The sequence below is a fragment of the Artemia franciscana genome, chromosome 5 (genome assembly GCF_032884065.1).
Source record: "Artemia franciscana chromosome 5, ASM3288406v1, whole genome shotgun sequence".
In the NCBI taxonomy this organism is placed as follows: domain Eukaryota; kingdom Metazoa; phylum Arthropoda; class Branchiopoda; order Anostraca; family Artemiidae; genus Artemia; species Artemia franciscana.
In genome coordinates, this window is record NC_088867.1 from 57,168,958 (window position 1) to 57,195,281 (window position 26,324).

General features: G+C 34.9%; 1 protein-coding gene across 4 annotated transcripts in view; it reads right to left on the reverse strand.

Annotated features, from left to right (window-relative positions):
• LOC136027626 (hemicentin-2-like) overlaps positions 1-26,324 on the reverse strand; it is a 152,528-nt gene that overhangs the window by 62,493 nt on the left and 63,711 nt on the right. For all 4 annotated transcript variants that reach the window (XM_065705043.1, XM_065705044.1, XM_065705046.1 and 1 more), the window contains 2 exons: positions 18,699-18,884; positions 7,193-7,453 (listed from right to left, as the gene is read on the reverse strand). In XM_065705043.1, the coding sequence (XP_065561115.1) occupies positions 7,193-7,453; positions 18,699-18,884 (447 nt within the window). The remainder of the gene's footprint in view (positions 1-7,192; positions 7,454-18,698; positions 18,885-26,324) is intronic.

A 26,324-nucleotide genomic window follows, 5' to 3' on the forward strand; every position in this document is an offset into this window, starting at 1 on the left:
AATTTAGTGACGTCCAAAAATGAATTGATTGAAAAAGTATTTCCGAATATTCTAAAAAATTATAAAAATAATAAATGGCTAAGTGAAAGAGCGATTCTCGCACCCAAAAATATAGACGTCCACGAAATCAACAATATTGTTTTGACCAAGATTCGAGACCAGGCAGTCCTTTACAAGTCAGTCGACACAGTTTTGGAACCAAATGAAGCGGTTAATTATCCATCTGAATTTTTAAATTCCATAGATCTTTCAGGGTTTCCACCACACGTGCTACAACTAAAAATAGGCGTACCAATAATACTTTTAAGAAATATCAACCCACCAAAGCTTTGCAATGGCACGCGACTTGCCGTAAAAAAAAACAATGGAAAACCTAATAGAGGCCACAATCTTGACAGGGCCTTTTGAGGGTGAGGCTGTTCTTATTCCTCGCATTCCCATGATTCCAACGGATCTGCCTTTTCAATTTAAAAGATTGCAATTCCCAATTCGATTAGCATTTGCAATCACCATTAACAAAGCTCAAGGTCAATCATTAGAAAAATGTGGTATAGATCTTAATATTGATTGTTTTTCCCATGGACAATTGTACGTTGCATGTTCGAGGGTCGGTAAACCTGACAATCTATTTATATGCAGCGACAATTGGACAGCGAAGAATGTTGTATATTCGCAAGTTTTACGCAGTTAATTTGTATTGTATCTATCTATCTATCTATCTATATAAAAACGAGTTGTGTGTATGCATGTTTGTTTGTTTGTAAAAAGAGCGTTTGCATATGACGTCATTATTAGTACATACGGCTTTGTATATGCACAGACAATGGGAAAGCCAAGAATGTTGTATATTCGCAATTTTTACGTAGTTTGAAACACATATATAAATCTATCTATATTCACAGGTGGGACACAGGGACACAACTACAATGGCGCGTAACTAATATGGCGCGTAACGACTTACGCGCGCGGGGGGGCTTTGGGGGGCGCAAAGCGCCCCACCAACTAAGTGTTGGGGTGGCGCGAAGCGCCACCCCAACAGCTATATATATATATATATATATATATATATATATATATATATATATATATATATATATATATATATATATATATATATATATATATATATATATATATATATATATATATATATATATATATATATATATATATATATATATATATATATATATATATATATATATATATATATATATATATATATATATATATATATATATATATATATATATATATATATATATATATATATTCTCCTTCTGTCTTTTTTTTATGTGTTTGTGCTGTTGCATTGGTGATTTCTCTTTTCATGATATATATATATATATATATATATATATATATATATATATATATATATATATATATATATATATATATATAAATATATATATATATATATATTCCATAAAATCTGTTTCATATTCAATATATTCCATAAATACAGAATTTAATAATTAAATAAACATATTTAATCAATTAATAAACTAATACCTCTATAAGCACGGGCATGCGTATAAGGAAGAGGTTGAGGCCCTAACCCCGCAAAACTCCTAATTTTTGTGGATTTTGGGGCAGCTCAAACTGCAAATAAAAAAACAGGTTTTTTTAACTGCAAGTAAGGAGCAACATCAAAACTTAAAACGAACAGAAATTGTTCTGCATATGAAAGGGGTTGTCCCCTCCTCAACACCCCGTTCTATACGCTAAAGTTTGACTCTTTGTCACAACTGTACTTTTTACAACGATAAAAAACTTTAGCGTAAAGAGCGAGGTGTTGAGGAGGGGACAACCCCTTTCATATAAGGAACAGTTTCTGTTCGTCTTAATTTTTAATGTCGCTCCTTACTTGCAGTTAAAAAACTTGTTTTTTAATTCAATTTTTGAATATTTTGGAATTAATACTTTTTTTGATTTTGCCTCACCGCACATAAAAAATTAAAACGAAATTTGCACATTATTTTTTTTTTTTTGCTAAATAGCTTTCTCATAGTTTTGATCGGACGATTTTGATAAAACAAAGGTTTGGGAGAGGAGACCTAGCTGCCCTCCAATTGTTGGTTACTTAAAAATGCAACTAGAATCTTTCGTTTTTTCACGAACGTTTTTGTTCGTAATAAATATACGTAACTTATGAATTAACTTACGTAATGAACTTCTATGTTTGTGTTTTTAATACGTATATACGGGGGGTTCGCCCTCTCGTCAATACCTCGCTATTTACATTAAAGCTTGAATTTTGTCCCAATTCTTTAAGTTATTTTAATTATTTTACTAAAATACTTTTGCGTAAAGAGCAAAGTGTTGTGGAGCAGACGAACCCCCTTATATACGTAATATTTTCTGTTCGTTTTAATTTGTAATTAATGCAGCTAATTACCTCCAGTTGAAAAAAAAATTCTCATTGTTTTTTAAATAATACTAGAAAATCTTTAAAAGGGCACTTATAAAGGGCACTAGAACTTTTAATTTGCTTTAGAATGAGCCCTCCCATGACATTCTAGGACCACTGGGTAAATACGATCACCCATGAAAAAAATAATAATAATAAATAAAAAAAAAAAATTCTTTTCCCTCATGATAAATTCCTCCATGGAAAGATCCTCCCACGTAACCACATCCACCGACCGACCCCACCTCAAAGCGAAAAAGTCCTCCTGAAAACGTCTGTACACTTCATAATAACCATTACTGTATATAAACAATTGTCAAAGTTTGTAACTTGAAGCCCCTCCCCTGGGGAATGTGGGGGATGATGTTGCCCCCAAATACATAGTTATTGGGTTATCGACTAAGTTGAACAAAATGGCTATCTCAAAATTTTGATCTGGTGACTTTGGGGAAAAATGTGCGTGGGAGGGGGACTAGGTGCCTTCCAATGGCACCTAGTCCCAAAATTTGGTCACTTATAAAGGGCACTAGAACTTTTAATTTGCTTTAGAATGAGCCCTCCCATGACATTCTAGGACCACTGGGTAAATACGATCACCCATGAAAAAAATAATAATAATAAATAAAAAAAAAAAAATTAACACGCATCTATGATATGTCTTCTGGCAAAAATTACAAAATTCCACATTTTTGTAGATAGTAGGTTGAAATTCCTAAAGTAGGGTTCTCTGATACGCTGAATCTTATGGTGTGATTTCCGTAGGGCAAATTTTTTCAGGCTCGTAGCTTTTGATGGGTATGACTAAACTCGATGAAACTTATAAATTTAAAATCAGCATTAAAATGCAACTATCGTGATGTAACTATCGGTATCAAAATTCCTTTTTTTAGAGTTTTGGTTACTATTGAGCCAGGTTGCTCCTTATTACAGTTCGTTACCATGAACTGTTTGATTATAATATATATATACTAGCTGTTGGGGTGGCGCTTCGCGCCACCCCAACACCTAGTTGGTGGGGCGCTTCGCGCCCCCCCAAGCCCCCCCGCGCGCGTAAGTCGTTACACGCTATATTAGTTACGCGCCATTGTAGCTGTGTCCCTGTGTCCCACCTGTGAATAGAGATAGATATAAATATATATTTTTGACTACGTAAAACATGCGAATATACAACATTCTTCGCTGTCCCATTGTCTGTGCATGTAAATAGCATTTATATTCCCTGTGTCCCGGTCGTCATTTGTGTCCTGGTGTCCCAGTTTGTAATTTCTCTTTGAGTGCCCCGGTCGTCATTTATATTTCCTGTGTCCCAGTGTCCCGGTCGTCATTTGTGTCCCGGTCTGTAATTTCTATTCAAACAATCCCTGTGTCTCAGACGTCAATTATATATCCCGCCTGTGCCCCCCGCGTCCCCGTTGTAGTTGTGTCCCTGTGTCCCGGTCGTCATTTATATTCCCGGTCGTGATTTGTGTCCGGGTGTCCCAGTCTGTAATTTTTCTTTGAGGTTCCCGGTCGTCATTTATATTCCCTCTGTGTCGGTCGTCATTTGTGTCCCGGTCTGTAATTTATCTTTGAGTGTTTTTTCTTTTGAGTTTTTTTGAGTTTTTTACATTTTTTCAGTTTTTTTTTCTTCTTTATTTTTCAGCGTCACTATGAAGTACATATCGCCGAACCTTTGTTTTTTAACTTAAATCTGGTAGGCATTGATGACCTTATCCAAGTCAAAATCCCAAACCCAATCATCATCGCTATCATTTTCAGTTTTGATATGTTTTGACTCTCGCTTTCCAGGTGGATTTTCATCTAACTGCGCGGTTTTGCGTTCTTTAGCCGCAAACCTGTTTTCTTGCTGTTCTTGTGATTCCTCGGCACGCTTTCTTTTCTTACTTTCTCCATCAGCTGCAAGCCTGTTTTCTTGCTGTTCTTGTGATTCCTCGGCACGCTTTCTTTTCTTACTTTCTCTATCAGCAGCAAGTTTTTTGGCATAGACTCTTTGAGCAGCTTCCTCGGCTGTTGCTATTGTAGGTTCTTCAGTCATTTTACAATTAAACATTTTTCCGTGAACGCATGTCTTAAATATCTTGAATGACGTCACCGTCAAAGCAAAAATGACGACAACTAATTTCATGACGTCAGTCAACACAGAAACATGACGTCACCTGATCCACAGACAGACACACAGACAGACAACTTATTTTTATATATATAGATATATATATATATATATATATATATATATATATATATATATATATATATATATATATATATATATATATATATATATATATATATACTAGCTGTTGGTATACACCCAAACACCTAGTTGGTGGGGGCGCTTCGCGCCCCCCCAAGCCCCCCCCGCGCGCGTAAGTCGTTACGCGCCATAATAGTTACGCGCCATTGTAGTTGTGTCCCTATGTCCCACCTGTGAATATAGATAGATATATATATATATATATATATATATATATATATATATATATATATATATATATATATATATATATATATATATATATATATATATATATGGTTTTAACTACGTAAAACTTGCGAATATACAACATTCTTTGCTGTCCCATTGTCTTTGCATATAAATAGATTGTCAGGTTTACCGACTCTTGAACATGCAACATATAATGGTCCATGGGAAAACAATCTGTATTCAGATCTATACCTCATGATTCTAATGATTGCCCTTGAGCTTTGTTGATGGTGATTGCTAATCGACCATTCCCTGTCCCGGTGTCCCGGTCGTCATTTATATCCCCCTGTTTCCCCCGGTGTCCCCGTTGTAGTTGTGTCCCTGTGTCCCGGTCGTCATTTATATTCCCTGTGTCCCGGTCGTCATTTGTATCCCGGTGTCCCGGTCTGTATATACATTCGTTTTTTAGTTTTGTTTTTCTCCTATATTTTTTTCCTTTTTTTTTCTTTTTTAGTTTATTTAGATTTTTAGATTTTTTAGTTTTTTTATTAGTTTTTAGTTTTTTTTTCTTTTTAGTTTTTTTGTAGTTTTTACCTTCTTTTTAGTTTTGTTAGTTTTTTTTTTACTTATGTCCTGGTCGTCATTTATACTCCCTGTGTCCCGGTGCTTTGTTGATTGCTAATCGAACATTCCTTTTGTCCTGGTCGCTTTCTCTTTGAGTGTCGTCATTTATTTTTTTCTTTTTTAGTTCTTTTAGTTTTTACCTTTTTTAGTTTTTTTTAGTTTTTTAGATGATTTTTTAGTTTTTTTTAGTTTTTTAGCTTTTTTATTAGTTTTTAGTTTTTTTTTGTAGTTTTTGCCTTTTTTTAGTTTTTTTAGTTTTTTAGCTTTTTTATTTTTTTTATTAGTTTTTAGTTTTTTTTGTAGTTAGTTTTTTTAGTTTTTTACCTTTTTTTAGTTTTTTAAGTTTTTTTTAGTTTTTTAGCTTTTTTATTTTTTTTATTAGTTTTTAGTTTTTTTTGTAGTTTTTGCCTTTTTTTTAGTTTTTTTAGTTTTTTAGCTTTTTTATTAGTTTTTAGTTTTTTTTGTAGTTTTTGCCTTTTTTTAGTTTTTTTAGTTTTTTAGCTTTTTTATTTTTTTTATTAGTTTTTAGTTTTTTTGTAGTTTTTGCCTTTTTTTAGTTTTTTCAGTTTTGACGTCACCTGATCCAGTTTTTTCAGGTGACGTCACCTGATCCATCCACAGACAGACAGACAACTTATTTTTATATATATAGATATATATCAGTTATATATCAATATATATCAGTAACAAACACCAGTTATGTTTTGTTAATTGACAGCTTGCCTTTATTGTTTCTATGAAATCAGCGAAACATATGGATATATTTTTTAGGTCATCATTTAAACGGTTTTAAAGGCAAATTATTACACCAAACCTTTTTTATAGGCTGTCTTCCCATGGGCAGGGGGCTACGCCCCGGGGAATTAAGAGGACATTAAACATTCACATGGATAGAAAATGAAAAATATTACCGCTTGATCTCTGTCAAAAACAGGCTCTTTGCAGAAACAACAACCCCCCCCAAAAAAAAAATATCTTGGAGTTAAACATGATGCCCCGCCCCAACTTTCCATCTCAGTTTGGATAGGTGTGTGAATGTAATCTCTTTTGTTCATAAAAAAAATTGCAGGAATGGAAGAGGTGCAATCATCCCACACGACCAAAGACCAAAAAAATTCCCGGGAATCAAGAGGGATTACAGATAAATTTTCACTAGGAATGCACCAGCGTGAGATATTGGTGCATCTGAATTTAGAAAGTTTAATAAATAGTCTTTTGGTAATTTTAAATCGTTTTGACTACCTTGAAACTTTCACTCGATGGCTTTTGGGCACCATGCGGGCTACGATTGTTGTTTTACGCCCTCTAGTGGTGGAACATGCTACTTTGTTTCGGCATAATCTTCTCTGACAATTCAAAAGGTCATTAAATTCTTTAATCCTATGGAACTTCACCGGAGGTAGTAAAAAGATAAATTTTGAAAAAAAAAATGCAGAGGAGGAGCGTATACAGCTGTGCTGACTGTAAGTGGCTTGGTGCTGGAGTAAGTTGTTGTTAGTAGTAGTAGCAATAATGGTATTCGTTGATGTAACTGTTTAACTGCTTTCCCTGGGACAGATTCTATCTTAGTGTGCTACTTATTAATTTCTGTAATACGATTAAAATTAACAATTGCAACACTTGTATTGAAGACGAATGAAAAGAGTTAAAAAATTTTAATCTACAAGCAATATCAAATATAGAAAGAATAATTAATCAATAATTAAGAAATAGAAATAATTCCCACTTACATTTAACATTGATTTCTACATTCTTAGCTTCTGAGATTCCAACCTCATTTTCTGCTTGGCATGAATAAATCCCGTTGTTTTTTCTTAGTAAAGGGTAGAAATCCAGCTTCTTTCCAGTTGATATGACGTCAGCAATTCCATTTTTTCTCCAAATAATCTTTGCTGGGGGATTAGAATCAACAGAACATCGAAGCGACAAGTTGTCGAAACCTTCTTCCAGATCTGATGATGGAGCATTTTCAAGGTTAACAATTGGTGGATCTGTTAAAAGTTCAAGTTTGTTTTACAAATGATACATGTTGAACAACAAAAACAAAAAATAGACGATTCCCAGCGGGTCCCATGACCCAAAACAGGGGTAAAAATATAACAATAACAAGAACAATAACAATAACCTACAGCAATCGGGTTGTTAAAAAACCAACCTGATGCCGTTTATCAGCATCAATTTACTCGGATTGGGTGATACCAGACTATAGACATAGCAAAAAAAAAGAAAAAGAAAAATAAGAATTGAATTAAAGAAAGAAAGATGACAGCATTCCCTTACAACCAATTAAAAAAAAAAACATACAAAGCAACGCTTAAATGATCCATTGAAAAATAAAATGGAACTAATTTCGATAACTCCATATTTACACAAGTAAAAGAAGAGACTGAGAAGGATTCACAGGAAATATGAAATGAAATAAGTGGAATGGAAAAGAAGTAACTAAGCGTAAGTATAACAACAAGAGCTAAGAGCTCATATGGCACTTGTGACGAGGTCGGAAGAGCCGAGAGCTCATATGGTACGAGGTCGGAAGAGCCAAGAGCTCATTTGGACGAGGTCGGAAGAGCCAAGAGCTCATTTGGCACTTGTGAGAAGGTCAGAACCTAAAGTTAAACTTTATAGCACAAGATCCTTCTAAATATCAAATTTCATTAAGATCTGGTCACCCTTTCGTAAGTTACAAATACCTCAATTTTCAAAATTACCTCCCCCCTCCCAATTCCACCAAAGAGAGCAGATCCGGTCCAGTTATGTCAGTCACGTATCTTAGACAGGTTTCTATTCTTCCCATCCAGTTTCATCCTGATCTCACCGCTTTAAGTATTTTCTAAGATTTCCGGTCCCCCCAACTGTCCCCCCCCCAATTACGTTTGATCCGGTTGAGATTTAAAATAAGATATCAGAGTTACGAGGTCCTTCTAAATATGAAGTTTCATGAAGATCCGATCACTCCTTCGTAAGTTAAAAATACGTTATTTTTCTTATTTTTCAGAATTACCCCCCCCCCCCCGCAATTGAGCGGATCCGTTCCAATTATGTAAATTACGTATGCAAGACTTTTGCTTATTTTTCCAACCAAGTTTCATCCCAATCCTTCCAATCTAAGGGTTTCCCATCATTTTAGGTCTCCCCACCCCAAACTTCCCCCAATGTCACCAGATCCGGTCAGGATTTAAAATAAGAGCTTTGAGCCACGATATCCTTCTAAAAATCAAATTTCATGGAGATCCAATCACCCATTCGTAAGTTAAAAATACCTCATTTTTTCTAATTTTTCAGAATTAACCCCCCCCCCCCAACTACCCAAAAGAGAGCGGATCCGTTCCGTTTATGTCAATCATCTATCTAGGACTTGTGTTTATTTTTCCCACCATGTTTCATCCCGATCCCTCCACTCTAAGTGTTTTCCAAGTTTTAGGTTTCCCCCTCCCAACTCCCCGCCCCCATCACCAGATCCGGTCGGGATTTAAAATAAGAGCTCTAAGACACGATATCCTTCTAAACATCAAATTTCATTGAGATCCGATCACCCGTTCGTAAGTTGAAAATACCTCATTTTTCTAATTTTTAAGACTTACTCCCCCCCTCCCAACTACCCCAAAGAGAGCAAATAAGTTCCGATTATGTCAATCATGTATCTGGGACTTGCGCTTATTTTTCCCATCAAGTTTCATCCCGATCCCTCTACTCTAAGTGTTTTCCAAGATTTTAGGTTTCCCCCCTCCAACTCCCCCCAATGTCATCAGACCCAGTCGGGATTTAAAATAAGAGCTCTGAGACACAATATCATTCCAAACATCAAATTTCATTAAGATCCAATCACCCGCTCATAAGTTAAAAATACTTCATTTTTTCTATTTTTCCGAATTAACCGGCCCCTTCTCCCCCCCCAGATGGTCAAATCGGGAAAACGACTATTTCTAATTTAATCTGGTCCGGTCCCTGATACGCTTGCCAAATTTCATCGTCCTAGCTTACCTGGAAGTGCCTAAAGTAGCAAAACCGGGACTTTAGGTTTTCCCCCTCCAACTCCCCCCAATGTCATCAGATCCGGTCGGGATTAAAAATAAGAGCTCTAAGACACAATATCATTCCAAACATCAAATTTCATTAAGATCCAAATACCCGCTGATAAGTTAAAAATACTTCATTTTTTCTATTTTTTGCGAATTAACCGGGCCCCCACTCCCCCCCAGATGGTCAAATCGGGAAAACGACTATTTCTAATTTAATCTGGTCCGGTCCCTGATACGCTTGCCAAATTTCATCGTCCTAGCTTACCTGGAAGTGCCTAAAGTAGCAAAACCGGGACCGACAGACAGACCGACAGACCGACAGACCGACAGACAGACCGACAGACAGACCGACAGACCGACAGAATTGGCGACTGCTATATGTCACTTGGTTAATACCAAGTGCCATAAAAATGAGCGCAATATGATGGCAACAAGAATATTCTAAAGTGCACACAAAGTGCGGGAAAGGTAGAAATTCGGTTTCAACTCAAATAAAAAACATTAAAAATATTTATTAGTCCTTGCTGCAATCAAATAAAAAAAAAAATTTTTTCTACGAAAAGTTAGGATCAACATTAGAACTTAAAACGAACATAACTTATCACGTATATCAGGGAGTTTGCCCCCTCGTCAATAACTCGCTCTTTACACTAAAGTTCAAATTTTGTTCCAATTCCTTAAGAGTGACCCCTTATTCACAAAGGCCGTTTAATTAGAATAAATAGCTCTTTTGAAAGTACTAAGAAATCATTAGCACAAAGAGTGAGGTATTGACGAGGGGACGGACCCCCTCATATACATAATAATTTCTATCCGCTTTAAGTTTTAATGTTGCTCCTTGCTTTCAGTTGAAAAACTTGTTTTTCTGATTTAATTTCTGATCGTTTTTTAAATAATTCTGGGAAATCTGATATTCCCCCATAAGAAATTACTCTATGGAAAGATCCTCACACGTAACCCCTTCTCTCATCACCAGAAAAAAATCCTCTCTAAATCGTCTGTATACTTCCCAATAAACAATACTATATGTAAACAATGGGCAGAATTCATAGCTTGCAGCCCTTCCCCCGGGGATTGTGAGAGATTAAGTCACCCTCAAAGACATAGTCATTAGATTTTAAACTATGCTGAACAAAATGGCTATCTCAAAATTTTGAACGGATGACTTTGGGAAAAAATGAGCCTGGGAGGGGGCCTAGTTGCCCACCAACTTTTTTGGTAACTTAAAAAGAGCACTAGAACTTTTAATATCCGTTAGAATGAGTAGGACTACTGGGTTGATAGGATCACCACTGGGGAAGAAATAAAAATAAAGATAAATAAACATGCATCTGTGATCTTTCTTCTGGTAAAAAGTATAAAATTCCACATTTTTGCAGATAGGAGCTTGAAACCTCGACAAGAGGTGTCTCTGATATGCTGAACCAGATGGTGTGGTTTTCATTAAGATTCTACTTTTAGCAGGTGTTTTTCCCTTTTTCGAAAATATGGTAAATTTTCTCAGGCTCATAACTTTTGATGAGTAGGGCTAAACTAGTGACACTTTTATGTTTGAAATCAGTATGAAAGTTCGATTCTTTTGATTTATCTATTGGTATCGAAATGCCGTCTTTTAGAGTTTCGGTTACTTTTGAGCCGGGTCACTGCTTACTTACAGTTCGTTACCATGAACTGTTTGATTGTATCGAATTTGCACTGCTATTCTATTTTTGTTATGCTTTTTATTAAAACTAAAATCGGCCAATTGATAATGAGTATCCCTTATTGCTTCCTGTACAGCCTTTCAAAGGCTATGCGCGGTACAGGCCATTCCATTGTTTAGAGTCTTCAGCAGAGATAAAAAAAAAGGCTAAACAGTAGTTACTAAAATTCTCAGTGAATATCAGATTCAGAAGAATACGCCAATGTTTCTATAAGGGAGGTTGCCATTAATCTTGTAAAGGTGTCACTAATCAAAGGGTGTCTTGGCCACACATATTGGCACGTAGGCTAAATTTTATTTAGGGGGGGGGGGGCTCAATTGTTTTTGGGAGGATACAGAAAATTTGGAAAGTGAAAAAATAAAGCAGTGTACATGAAACAATCTATATGAAGTGTAAAAGAACTATATATATATATATATATATATATATATATATATATATATATATATATATATATATATATATATATATATATATATATATATATATATATATATATATATTGGGAGAGGACTAATGATTTCATTAGATTTCATTACATTCTATTGGATTAGCAAACATAATATTGTGAAAGATTATATGGATATGCAAAATTATATCGTAAGCCTCTGGTTGTATAATTGAAATTTTCTTTCAGTAGAGGATCGTGGAAAATCCAGACATAAAATTATTCGATTATGGGTTAAATAAAACAAAGCCTGTAATACGAATTTCCACACAAAAAGTAGCTTCTTCTTGGTCAGTGTCATCCTCAGACCTCACGAATCCCAAACTAAATGGTACAGCCTTGTTTCATGAATAATATTAAATAAAAAAACAAAAAAAAAGTTTTTTTTTTAAAATGAAAGTAAGGAGATTAAAACTTAAAACATTAAAATGACATTAAAACTTAAAACGAACAGAAATTACTTCGTATATGAAAGGGACTGCTTCCTCATCAACGCCCCACTCTTTACGCTAAAGTTTGACTCTTTCTCTCAACTCTACTTTTTAAAACAGTAAAATTCCATTTTTTAGAGTTTTGGTTACTATCGGGCCGAGTCGCTCCTTACCACAATTCGTTACCACGAACTGTTTGAAAGGCATTATTTGCCATCATGGTTTTGGATGCTTCTTAGGAATATACTCACGAGGACATTCTTACGGAAGCATGTTTATTTAAAGATATTTGAGAGCCCTATTTTAATGAACACCGTTTAAGGACCCCATTATTACGGCACTGGCATGTAAAATTTTTTTTGGATCGATAAGAAAAAAAAATGTCAAAATAAGATTCTAATTGGCAAGCATCATACCAGAAGACAGGTGTAATTCGGCAATCAAAAAGACAAATGTTCCAGCATCATAAGGAGGGGGGGCATAGAAAAGAAATCGTGTCGCGCTTTTCTTGAAAGCTTGTAAATTTTGGATGCCATGACCGACTTTCTGTCTTTTCGGCTTGGAGTACAACAAGTAGTAAGATGGAGCTACTATAGTCAAATTGCACTTAGTTTAACATTTTACTCAATTAAAACTCTTTGAGGCGTTCTTTGAAGTAAACAAAGAAGTTCTGATCAAGGGTTGTAATCCCATAAGTACGAAAACAAATATCAAACCAATAATCATCTGTGCCAAAGCATTCGCCAAACTATTATTGACTTAAGACCCTAACGATAGCTCTATCATAACTTGTCATGTTGTTAAATGATTCAAATTAATGAAACAAATATCCTTCGAGCATTTTCTCATGATTGATCTTGATACATGACTGAATAATAGGACTAGGCCAAACCCCTGTGGCCCTTAAGCGGATCTCTGACTTCTTATTTCTTTGATTCGATCATTTTCCGTGAGAAAGATAAAAATGAACTCGAAATAGGTAACAAAGAGTGATCAGTGTTCTAAAGGGTTCACATTACTTGACTACAAAAAAAAGGAAATTCGAACTTGAAAATTTATCAAGCTCGATTAAAAGTTCAAGAAACTACTAAAGATTTAAAGTATTTGCAAAAGCAAGGTAAAAGTTTTTATGCCATTTACTAGTATAAAGAATCAGTAAATGAAAATGTTTATAAAAAATATAGAATTGTTGTGCGATCAGACATCTTTGAATTAAAATCAACTCGGTGGATGCGATGGGAGGCTTGAGAGCCATGGCTAATTGGAGTAAAGCCACGACAGATAGTCTCTGTGAGAGGTAAGGCTGGCGTAACTTTTTCCAGAACTGCATAAAAATGATTCATTTTACTTGTCGATAAAGAGCATCCATCCTATGGCAGGACTAAGGTAGATGAAACAGAGTAACGGTAATTCAAACAGTCTATCAGTTCTGAGAGCCATCTGAAGGCTTACTCATTCATTAGAGTATGTTACTGATGATGATTCAGAAGAAGCAAGTGAAAACACAGGGTAATAGCAAAAATCTTAATTAAATTGTTTTGTGCAAGGGAGGGGGGCTATTTCCCTCAGTGGACATCCATCCCCAAAGCTTGACCTAAATATGTCTCTCCAAATCAAGGAATGTTAGGATATATGTCTTCTCTGTCCATATTCATCTTTACGTCTCTGTATAGAATTTGGGGAAAAATCATGAAGTTCAGCTTTGAAATATCCAGACAGAAATATCCTCTCGGCTCCCAATGAAAATTTGCTTAGAAAAAAATGCAGTCTTGTCTATAGGTCTCAAATCAATCAGTGTGCTTAAATCAAGCTTAATGCGACGGTGCAGCAGTATTTCCTGAAAACTTTAGAGGTTTCTATAAGACTCATTCATAGTATTAAGTTCAAATGGGCCCTCTTCTCATTTCCTTTGATCACTGGACCAGGAAGATCAGCCCAGAAAAGAATATTAATAAATACATGACTATACTTTTCAGAAATATCAAAAAAATATTTTTTATATTTGTACTTAGAAGGTTGAAACCTCAATGAAGGGTTCTCAGACACCCTGAATGTTGTCGTAAAGACTTTCGTAAAACTGTATCGTTTCAGCTGTTTTCCTCTTTTCTTAAGATTCAGTAAATCTTCAGATACATCTTTTGATGCATAGTTGTAAACTTATGTAATAAAAAAAAACTTATGTAATGACCATTAAATATTTGGAATTAGCATAAAATTAGATTTTTTTAATGCATACATTTTTCTCAAAATATTAATTTCTTGATTTTTTCCTATTAGACATGAGGGTTTGTCTTTCATTACTTACCATTCATTCCCATGAATGGTTTAATACGCATCTTCAAATACGGACACTGAATACAGACCAGCAAACTCTTATGATCTAGCAATTCGTTTGCCGATAAACTGTGAAACCTAAAGTTGGAGTTTGGACAAGATGCTTTGATGGCACAGAGGACAATAGAGATGATTTTTTTTTTCAATCTTGAGACTAGAGAATTTCCAATCCTTTGACTGATTCAAAGTTTATTACGGACAATCCAATCAGCTCTTAGAAGGTGGGCTATTCAAAACTGTCTGAATGTAAAAATTATGGATTAAACTTCTCTTTCCGATATTAAATAAAACAAAACAAGTTTCTTTAACTAATTTAAGGAGCGACATTAAAACTTAAAACGAATAGAAATTACTCCGTATATGAAAAGGGCTATTCCTCCTCAACACCCCACTCTTTACGCTAAAGTTTGACTCTTTCTCTTAACTCTACTTTTTAAAATAGTAAAAACTTTAGCGTAAAGAGCAGGGCGTTAAGGAGGAAAAGCCCTTTTCATATACGGAGTAATTTCTGTTCGTTTTAAGTTTTAAGTCCTTACTTTTAGTTAAAAAAAACTTGTTTTTTATTTAGTTTCTGGACGTTTTTTGAATTAATGCATGTTTTCATCTTGGCTCTCTGCACATAAATAATTAAAACGAAATTTGCATATTAATTTTTTTGGGCTAAATGGCTTTCTCATAGTTTTAATCGGAAGATTTTGAGAAAAAAGGAGCGAGGGAGTAGGCCTAGTTGCCCTCAAATTTTTGATTGCTTAAAAAGGTAACTATAACTTTTCTTACGAACGTTTTCATTAGTAAAAAATATACGTGACTTACGAAGTTACTTACGTAGCAAACTTTCATATTCGTGTGTTTTTATTGTGTATATGAGGGGGCTCACCCCCTCGTCAATACTCTTTACACTAAAGCTTAAATTTTGCCTCAATTCCTTAAGAATGACCCCTAAATCACAAAGGCCGTTGAATAAATAGTTGAAATAACTAAAAATACTTTAGCGTAAAGCGCGTGGTATTACGAGGAGGTAAACCCCTCATATGCGTAATAATTTCAGGTCGTTTAAGTTTTAATTATGCTCCTTACTTTCGGTTGAAAAAACTTTTCATATTTTTTTTCATTGTTTTTTTTTATAATGCTAGAAAATCCTGCGCCATCTTCATTGAAATTATCTTCCCCCATGACAAATTCCTCCATGGAAAGATCCTCCTACGTAACCCCCCTAATCAAATTCTCTCCTCCCCCAAACCAAAAAATCCCCCTGACAACGTCTGTACACTTCCCAATAGCCATTACTATATATAAACACAGGTCAAAGTTTGCAACTTGCAGCCCCTCCCACGGGGACTGTTGGGGAGTAAGTCATACCCAAAAACATAGTTATTAGGTTTTTTGACTATGGTGAATAAAATGGCTATCTCAGAATTTTGATCTGGTGACTTTTGGGAAAAATGAGCGTGGGAGGGGGCCTATGTGCCCTCCAATTTTTTTGTTCACTTAAAAAGGGCACTAGAACTTTTAATTTCCGTTAGAATGAGCCCCCTTGCGACATCCAAGGATCACTGAATCGATACGATTACCCCTGGGAAAAAACAAAACAAAAAACAAATAAACACGCATCCGTGATCTGTCTTCTGGCAAAAAATATGAAATTCCACATTTTTACAGATAGGAGCTTGAAACTTCTATGAAAGGGCTCTCTTAAACGCTGAATCTGATGGTGTGATTTTCGTTAAGATTGTATGACTTTTAGGGGGTGTTAGCCCCTATTTTCTAAAATGAGGCAAATTTTCCCAGGCTCGTAACTTTTGATGGGTAGGACTAATCTTGATGAAACTTATATATTTAAAATCAGCATTAAATTGCGATTCTTTTGATGTAACTATTGGTATCAAATTCCATTTTTTTAGAGTTTCGGTTACTATTGGGCCGGGTCGCTCCTTACTACAGCTCATTACCACGAACTTTTCGATGTGGTTCACAAATATAGCAATAAGCTTCCAAATATCAACCAGTTCAAGGTAACTAACTGTAAATAAGTTAAGTCTCACCAACACTCTATTTAATATTAAAAAAAACAAGTTTTTTTTTCAAACTCAAAGTAAGGAGTAACATTAAAACTTAAAACAAACAGAAATTATTACATATATGAGGAGTTTCACCCCTCGTCAATACCTCGCTCTTTACGCCAATGTTTAAATTTTGTTCGAATTCCTTAAGAATGACCCCTGAATCCCAAAGGCCATTTAATTAGAATAAATTGCTCTTTTGAAATTACTAATAAAACTTTAGCGTAAAGGGCGAGGTATTCAGATTTCCCAGCATTATTTAAAAAAAGATAAGAAATTAAACAAAAAAACAAGTTTTTTCAACTGAGAGTAAGGAGCAACATTAAAACTTAAAACAAACAGAGATTATTACGTATATGAGGAGGTTCGTCCCCTCGTCAATGTCTCACTCTTGACGCTAAAGTATTTTTAGTAATTTCAAAAGAGCTATTTATTCTAACTAAACGGCCTTTGTGATTCAGGGGCCATTCTTAAAGAATTGGAAAAAAATTCGAACTTTAGCGTAAAGAACGAGGCATTGACGAGGGGGCGAGTCCCCTCATATTACGTATATTAGGAAGCTCACCCCCTCATCAATGCCTTGCTCTTTACGCTAAAGTTCAAATTTTGTTAAATAATGTTAAATTTTCATAGAAAATTCCTTTCCCCCATGAAAAATTCCTCCATGGAAAGATCCTCAACCTAAAAATCCAATTCTTTTGATGTGTCTTTTGGGATCAAATTCGATTTTTTAAAGTTTCAGTTGCTATTGAGCCGGGTCGCTCCTTACTTACATTTCGTTACCATGAACTTTTTGATAAAGAAGGATTTATTGTCTGTTCAAAATATTCTCAGTCAAACCCATCATTTATTTTGTGAATTATGTATATTTTATATCAGCTAATTAAGCAGGATTCCAATTGAGGGGAGCAACTGACCCCTAGACCTTCTTTTGTTGAAAAACAATAGAAAAAAACATAAGAAATACCACAAACCGTGATAGATTTTGAATAATTTATCTTGCCCTCCCTGTATTTTCATGAATTTGCGCCCCTGAAAAGAAGGACAATACACTTTTTTCATTAAGCACAAAATTAGTAAAAATAATTAATGGATATTGCTGCCAAAGAGAAAATGAAATTAAGACTTGATCGTGTTATTACGGTACATTGAGAGATAGTACTAAAATGGATGTCATATTATATTAAATGATGCTAAAAATGAGTCAGCAAAAATGAAAAAAGGAGAAGAATATCGGGCTACTTAATATGTAAGAAAGAATTTATCAATGGAATGACAATAATTTTAAGTTTTTTTTTTTACATATTTCTTACTAATGAACAGACTAACATTTTTTTGTTTTACATGATACTGATTCTATTGATTGGAAAAAATTAAAAAAAGAAATAATTGGCTCCTTCAAGAAAGTATGCTTAAATTTTTTAAATTTGTTCTATCCCAGCTGCTGCAGGTTCAACAGGGGAAAGATCCTTCGGTTAAATTAATTCACACGATCCAACTATATGTCGGAAATGGCCCAGTAGGAACCATTTATTATAGATACCCCAGTTGCGTAGTTAGGAGACTTTCTTTGAACCTAAAAGTTACAAGTTTAAGCCTTTGCAAAAACAGAAGTCACTAATAAAGCAACTTACACGGGGCATAAAATAGCCAAACAACGAAAAGGAAACTCAAATGCCTGTAGTGGCTTTGCTTAGCAAGACGAGGTCAGGGGGCCAGATCCCAGCTGGTAGGTCCTTGTGCAGTCAAGAAGCTTCGTTAATCTGTTGAAAAGACTGTCTATTTGAAGCAATAAGAGAAGGCTGAGGAGGAAGAGGGAAAAGAGAGGCATTAAATTAGAGGCTTAGAAGAGAAGTAGGAGAAGACTCAAGAACCAATAAATTAACAACTCTTCGGTTAGAGCCTGGAGCTGCAAAGGCACAATAAGAGAAGGCTGAGGAGGAAGAGGGAAAAGAGAGGCATTAAATGAGAGGCTTAGAAGAGAAGTAGGACAAGACTCAAGAACCAATAAATTAACAACTCTTCGGTTAGAGCATTGAGCTGCAAAGGCGCAATAAGAGAAGGCTGAGGAGGAAGAGGGAAAATGGAGGCATTAAATTAGATGCTTAGGAGAGAAGTAGGAGAAGACTCAAGAACCAATAAATTAACAACTCTTCGGTCAGAGCCTTGAGTTGCAAAGGCCAGAAATAGAAGCAACTGACATAGATAAACAAAAGCTTGTGAAAAAATGTGTATACATACAATGGACATCGAGCATAATCCAATGGGTTATTCTGCCCTCTTTTAATGCAGGGTGACTTATCACACATGTCAGGTTTTGCATGTTGTATTCCTTAAGGAAGCTGTAAGCAAGCGTTGACGTTGAAGACCACTGTTTTCCAACCTTCAAATCAGTCTGGTTTGCTGAAGGGGTAACTTCTTCTTTTCCTATATTACAAAGAAAAATCGTTTTGAATGATCCTTAACGGCACTAAGCTATATGCTTCAAATCGTTAATTCATGTCAAGCATTAAATTTGTTAAAGTAGATAATCTAGGAATCACGAAATACGAAAATTTTGATGAAAGCAAATTGTATTTGATCCTTCAAAATGTGGAGCTAATAGTACTAGCTCACAATGTCTTGTAACATCATTTCTTTGTGCAAATGTAAGGGTTTTGTATTGTTTAATACTTAAGTGGATGGAATATTAAATTGGTTGAAATCCGACAGTTATACTAATATTTGAGAAGATCAAGCAGTTCGTGATAAAGAACTGTAAGTCAGATGCGGCTCCTCTTAATAGTAACCGAGACTCTAAAAAGAAGGCGTTTTCATAACAATAAATCAAACAGTTCATAACGAATTGTAAGTAAGGAGCAATGCGGCTTTATAGTAGCCAAAATTCTAAGTGACAGAGTCTTGATAACAATTGATCCATCAAAAGAATCGAATTTGGATGCTTATTCAAAATTAAAATTGATCAAGTTTAATGTTACCCATCAAGAGTTACGGGCCTGAGAAAATTTGCCCAAGTGATAAAAGGGAGAAACACCTCAAAACATCAAATGACCTTAATAAAACTCACACCATCAGATTCATCATATCAGAGAACCGTATCGTAGAGGTTTCAAGCTCCTATCAAAAAATGTAGAGTTTTGTATTTTCTGACAGGAGAATGATTACGGGTGCGTGTTTATTTGTTTGTTTTTGCGTTTGTTTTTCTTAAGGGTGATCATATCGAACCAGTGATCCTAGAGGGTTGGGAGAAGCCTAATTTAATCGGAAATCAAAAGTTCTAGTGCCTTTCTTAAGTGACTAAAAATCTTGGAGGTTGCTTAGCGCCCTCCCATTATCCTTTCTCCCCTAAGTCATCTGATCAAAGTTATAAGTCATCTGATCAAACTTATAGCTCATCTGATCAAAATTATCCATTTTGTTCAGCATAGTCAAAAGCTTCTTATTCTATTAGTTTCTCTTAAGTAATAGGAATAAAATGTCAAACTTTAGACTAAAGGGTGAGGTATTGAGGAGGGATGACACCCCATTTACGTAATGATATCAGTTCATTTTAAGCTTTAATGTTGCTCCTTACTTTCAGTTGGAAAAAACTTGTTTTTTAATTTAATAAATTCAAACATATGACTTATATCAATGTATCTAAACGTATAAAATTCACAAAGTCTAAAGTTACCCATGAAAATGTACGAGCCGTAGGAAATATGCCAGATTTTCGAAAAAAGGAGGAAAATACCCCGAAAAGGCAAGTGATCTTGATGAAAACTACATCATGAAGTTCAGTTTCAAGCTCCTATCTATAAAATTGTAGAATTCCGATTTTTCTTTTTTTTTCGAGAAGAAACCTCCTTCTCGCGTGTTTGTTTGTAAGTTTGTTTTTTGCTTTTGTTCTCCCTGAGAATTCTTGGAACAAAAGTATCAAACAGTTTGTGGTAACGAACTGCAGTAAGGAGCGACCCGGCTCAATAGTAACTAAAATTCTAAAAAATGGAACTTTGATACCAATAGCTACATCAAAACAATCGCATTTTAATGCTGATTTTTAATATATAAGTTCCATCAAGATCAGTTATACCCATCAAAAGTTACGAGCCTGAGAAAATTTGCCTCATTTTAGAAAATAGGGGGAAACATCCCCTAAAAGTCATACAATCTTAACGAAAATCACACCATCAGATTCAACATATCAGAGAACTTTGTTGTAGAATTTGCAAGCTCCTATCCACAAAAATGTGGAATTTCGCATTTTTTGCCAGAAGACAGATCACGGATGCGTGTTTATTTGTTTTTTTGTTTGTTTTTTTCTCAGGGGTGATCCTATCGACTGAGTGGTCCTAGAATGTCGCGATAGGGCTCATTCTAACGGAAATCAAAAGTTCTAGTGCCCTTTTTAAGTGACCAAAAAAATTGGAGGGCACCTAGGCCCCCTCCAATGCTCATTTTTTCCCAAAAGTCACCGGATCAAAATTCTGAGATAGCCATTTTATTCATCATAGTCCAAAAACCCAATACCTATGTCTTTAAGGACGACTTATTCCCCCGCAGTCCCCGTGGGAGGGGCTACAAGTTACAAACTTTGACCTGTGTTTACATATAGTAACGGTTACTGGGAAGTGTACAGGCGTTTTCAGGGGGATTTTTTGGTTTACGGGGAAGAGTTGAGGGGGGGTTTACGTGGGAGGATATTTCCATGGAGACACTTTTCATGGGGGAAGAGAATTTCAATAAAGGGGCCGCAGGATTTTCTAGCATTATTTGAAAAACAATGCAAAAATAAATATGAAAAGTTTTTTCTACTGAAATTAAGGAGCAGTATTAAAACTTAAAACGAACAAAAATTATTACACATATGAGGGGTTTACCTCCTCGTTATACCTCACTCTTTACGCTAAAGTATTTTTAGTAATTTCAACTGTTTATTCTACGGACTTTGTGATTCAGAGGTCATTCTTAAGGAATTGGGACAAAATCTAAGCTTTAGTGTAAAGAGCGAGGTATCGACGAGGGTATCGACGAGGCATCGACGAGGGTGGAACCCTCTCATATACGCAATAAAAACATACGAATACAGAAGTTCGTTACGTAAGTTAATTCGTAAGTTACGTATATTTTTTACCAATGAAAACGTTTGTAAAAAATTAAAAGTTCTAGCTGCTTTTTTAAGTAATTAAAAACTGGGAGGGCAACTAGGCCTCCTCCCTCGCTCCTTTTTTCTCAAATTCTCCCGATTAATTGCAATTAATTAATATGCAAATTTCGTTTTAAATATTTATGTGCGGAGAGCCAAGATCAAAACATGCATTAATTCAAAAACGTTCAGAAATTAAATAAAAAACAAGTTTTTTAAATGAAAGTAAGGAGCAACATTAAAACTTAAAAAGAACAGAAATTACTCCTTATATGAAAGGGGCTTTTCCTCCTCAACGTCCCGCTCTTTACGCTAAAGTTTCTTACTGTTTTAAAAATAGAGTTAAGAGAAAGAGTAAAATTTTTGCGTAAAGAGCGGGGCGTTGAGGAGGAAAAGCCCCTTTCATATACGGAGTAATTTCTGTTCGTTTTAAGATTTAATGTTGCTCCTTACTTTCATTTAAAAAAGACTTGTTTTTTTTATTTAATATTCGAAAAAATCGGACGGAAATACAATAGATAATAATTATATATAATAATATAATAATACATAATAATATAATAGCAATTATATAATAAATAATAAAACATACAAATAATATAATAATATTATATAAGAATATAAATAATGTAATATAAATATTCCTTTTTAAGTCGTCGAAAATACTGGTCCACATCTAAGTGGCGTTTTCTGCCTCTTTGAGGCGAAAACTATATTATAACATAAAGAGGCCCAATTGACTATCGGTTAAAACTCTGAGACATAGAATAAGCCTCCCACTTTTAGTAATACTGGTGGTGGCGAATTCGTCCCTAAGGACTCATGCAGCCTATACAAAATAAATGGTTAATATTGACATTTATTTTAAAGCAAAGTTGATTCACTTGGTTTGATAAAATTATACACTATAGTGTATACTTGAGCAGCAGCTATTATGGAGGAGGTCCCCAGGACCACTGTACAGGTGGGTAGGTTGCCTGATACCTCAAAAGCACATTTTTATCCGAAATTTTCTAACACACCATAAACCTTCCAATGAATACAGAAATCAATATCTCATCTTGATTCATTTGGACTAAGCCTGAATATGGGTGTTGCAGGTGATAGCTTCCTTCTTATTTCAGAAAAATGTTGTCTTTGTACCAAAGTCGCTTCTTTAAGCCCCTCCCCGCTCATTACAGTAACATTAAATTTTGTGGCCTTCAACAACGTCTTTATTGTAACGCAATAACGTTCTTATTGTAACAGCATTCAAAAACGATTCGTGATTCTTCTTGAAAATTAAATTAAAAAAAAACAAGCTTTTTGAAATGAAAGTAAGGAGCGACATTAAAACTTCAAACGAACAGAAATTACTCTGTCTATGAAAAGGGCTTTTCCTCTTCAACGCCTTGCTCTTTACGCTAGAATTTGACTCTTTCTCTTAACTTTACCTCTTAAAACAGTAAAAAAAAAAACTTTAGCGTAAGAGCGGGGCGTTGCAGAAGAAAAGCTCCTTTCATAGACGGAGTAATTTCTGTTCGTTTTAAGTTTTAATGTCGCTCCTTACTTTCTTTTCAAAAAAATTGTTATTTTTATTTAATTTCTGGACGTTTTTTAATTAATGCATGTTTTGATCTTGGCTCTCCGAACATAAATAATCAAAACGAAATTTGCATATTAATTTTTTTTGGCTAAATGACTTTCTCATAGTTTTAATTTACGAATTAACTTACGCAACGAACTTCTACATTCGTATGTTTTTATTGCGTACATGAGGTGGTCCACCCTCGTCGATACCTCGCTCTTTACACTAAAGCTTGAATTTTGTCCCAATTCCATGAATGACCCTTGAATCACAAGGGCCGTAGAATAAATAGTCGAAATTACTAAAAATACTTTAGCGTAAAAAGCGAGGTATTACGAGGAGGTAAACCCCTCATATGTGTAATAATTTCTGCTCGTTTTAAATTTTAATTAAATGAAAAAACTAGTTTTTTTAACTGTAAGTAAGGAGCGACATTAAAACTTAAAACGAACAGAAATTACTCCGTATATGAAATGGGTTGTCCCCTCTTCAACGCGTCGCTCTTTACGCTAAAGTTTGACTCTTTGCCACAATTCTACTTTTTAAAACAATTAAAAGCTTTAGCGTAAAGAGCGAGGCGTTGAAGAGGGGACAGCCCATTTCGTATACGGAGTATTTTCTGTTCGTTTTAAGTTTTAATGTCGCTCCTTACTTACAGTTAAAAAAACTAGTTTTTTTCATTTAATTTCTGAACGTTTTTGAATTAATGCATGTTTGACTTTGGCTCTCCACCTTGGGACTTGTCCAATCTTATTGAATTTTTTGTATTGAATAAGATTAGCAGATTATTAAAATGAAATTTGCATATTAATTCCTTTTTTGGCTAAATGGCTTTCTCTTAGTTTTGATCAGACGATTTTGAGAAATATGGGGTGGGGAAGGAGGCCTAGTTGCCCTCCAATTTTTCGGTTACATAAAAAGGCAACTATAATTTTTAATTTTTAACTAACGTTTCTATTAGTAAAAAATATACATAACTTAAGAATTAACTTACGTAACAAACTTTTATATTCTTATATTTTTATTATGTATATAAGGGGGTTTGTACCCTCGTTAATGCCTCGCTCTTTACACTAAATCTTAAGTTTTGTCTCAATTCTTCAAGATTGACCCCCGAATCAGAAAGGCCGTAAAGTAAATAGTTGAAATTACTAAAAAAAATTTAGCATAAAAAGCGAGGTATTTATCTCCTCCTAAATACCTCGCTATTTATGCTAAAGTATATTTAGAGCCCATCATATGCGTACTAATCTCTGTTCGTTTTAAGCTTCAATGCTACTCCTTACTTTCTCCTTAATTGAAAAAACTTTTTCATGTTTATTTTTTCATTGTTTTTTTAAAGTAGTTTTAGAAAATCCTGTGCCCTTTTCATTGAATTTCTCTTCCCCCATGACGTATTTCTCAAAGGAAAGATTTACCCATATAGCCCCCTCCCCTCAGCCCCACCCCCAAAACCAAAAAAATCCCCCTGAAAACGTCTCTACACTTCCCAATAACGACTATTATATGTAAACACTGGTCAAAGTTTGTAACTTGCAGCCCCTCCCCCAGGGACTGTGGGGGAGTAAGTCATTCCCAAAGATATAGTTATTATGGTTTTCGACTATGCAGAATAAAATGGCTATCTCAAAATTTTGATCCGTTGACCTTGGAGAAAAAATGATCGTGGGAGGGGGCCTAGGTGCCCTCCAATTTTTTGGTCACTTAAAAAGGGCACTATCATTTCCGTTTTGGTCACTTAAAAAGGGCACTATCATTTCCGTTAGAATGAGCCCTCTTACGACATTCTAGGACCACTTGGTAAATACGATAACCCCTGGGGAAAAGAAAAAAAAACAAACAAACAAATAAACACGCACCCGTAATTTGTCTTCTGGCAAAAAATACGAAATTCCACATTTTTGTAGATAGGAGCTTGAAATTTTTTCTACATTTTTCTCTGATACGCAGAATGCGATGGTGTGATTTTCGACATTCTATGACTTTTACGGGGTGTTTCCCCCTATTTTCCAAAATAAAGCAAATTTTCTCAGGCTCGTAACTTTTGATGACAAAGACTAAAGTTGATGAAACTTATATATTTAAAATCAGCATGAAAATCCGATTCTTTTGATTTATGTTTTGCATCAAACTTCCGTTTTTAGAGTTTCGTTTACTATTGAGCCGGGTCGCTCCTTACTACAGTTCATTACCACGAACTGTTTGATGCTGCTCCTCACTTTCAGTAGAAAAAAACTTCTCATATTTATTTTTTCATTGTTTTTTAAAAAATGCTAGAAAATCCTGCACCCCCTTCATTGAAAGTCTCTTCCCCCATGAGAAGTTTTCCATGGAAGATCCACCCACGTAGCCCCCACCCATCCACCTCAACTCCCCCAACCAAAAAATCCCCCTGAAAACGTCCGTACACTTTCCAGTAACCATTACTATATTTAAACACAGGTCAAAGTTTGTAACTTGCAATCCCTCCCACGGGGACTGCGGGGGAGTAAGTCGTCCCCAAAGACCTCGGTATTAAGTTTTTCAACTATGGTAAATAAAATGGCTATATCAGAATTTTGATCCGGTGACTTTGGGGAAAAATGAGCGTGGGAGGGGGCCAAGATGCCCTTCAGTTTTTGGGTCACTTAAAAAGGTCACTAGAACTTTTAATTTCCGTTAGAATTAGCCCTCTCGCGACATTTTAGGACCACTCAGTCGATACGATCACCCCTGGGAAAAAAAAAAAACGTTCTAAGTTTTAATGTTGCTTCTTACTTTCAGTTGAAAAACCTTGTTTTTTATTTGATCATTTTTTAAAAAAATTAAAAATGATCATTCTGTCTTTCAATGGAGGGATTTATCACGAGAGGGATGTCTGTCTTTCAATGGAGGGATATATATATATATATATATATATATATATATATATATATATATATATATATATATATATATATATATATATATATATCACCGGTAAATGTCCGAAATTCCTTTTTATCTGCTGGAATTCAATTAGCTTTGCGAGTCAGGTTTTTCAATCTTATGCAAGCTATCATGGTAAAAGTTAAAGCTAGGTTAAGTTAGATTATGCTAGTTTGGGTTATGTCAAATTTGGTTATAAATATCAGAAATGGGTTAAAAACCCAACCTATGCTAACCTAACTAAACTTAGTCTAACCTAATCTAACCT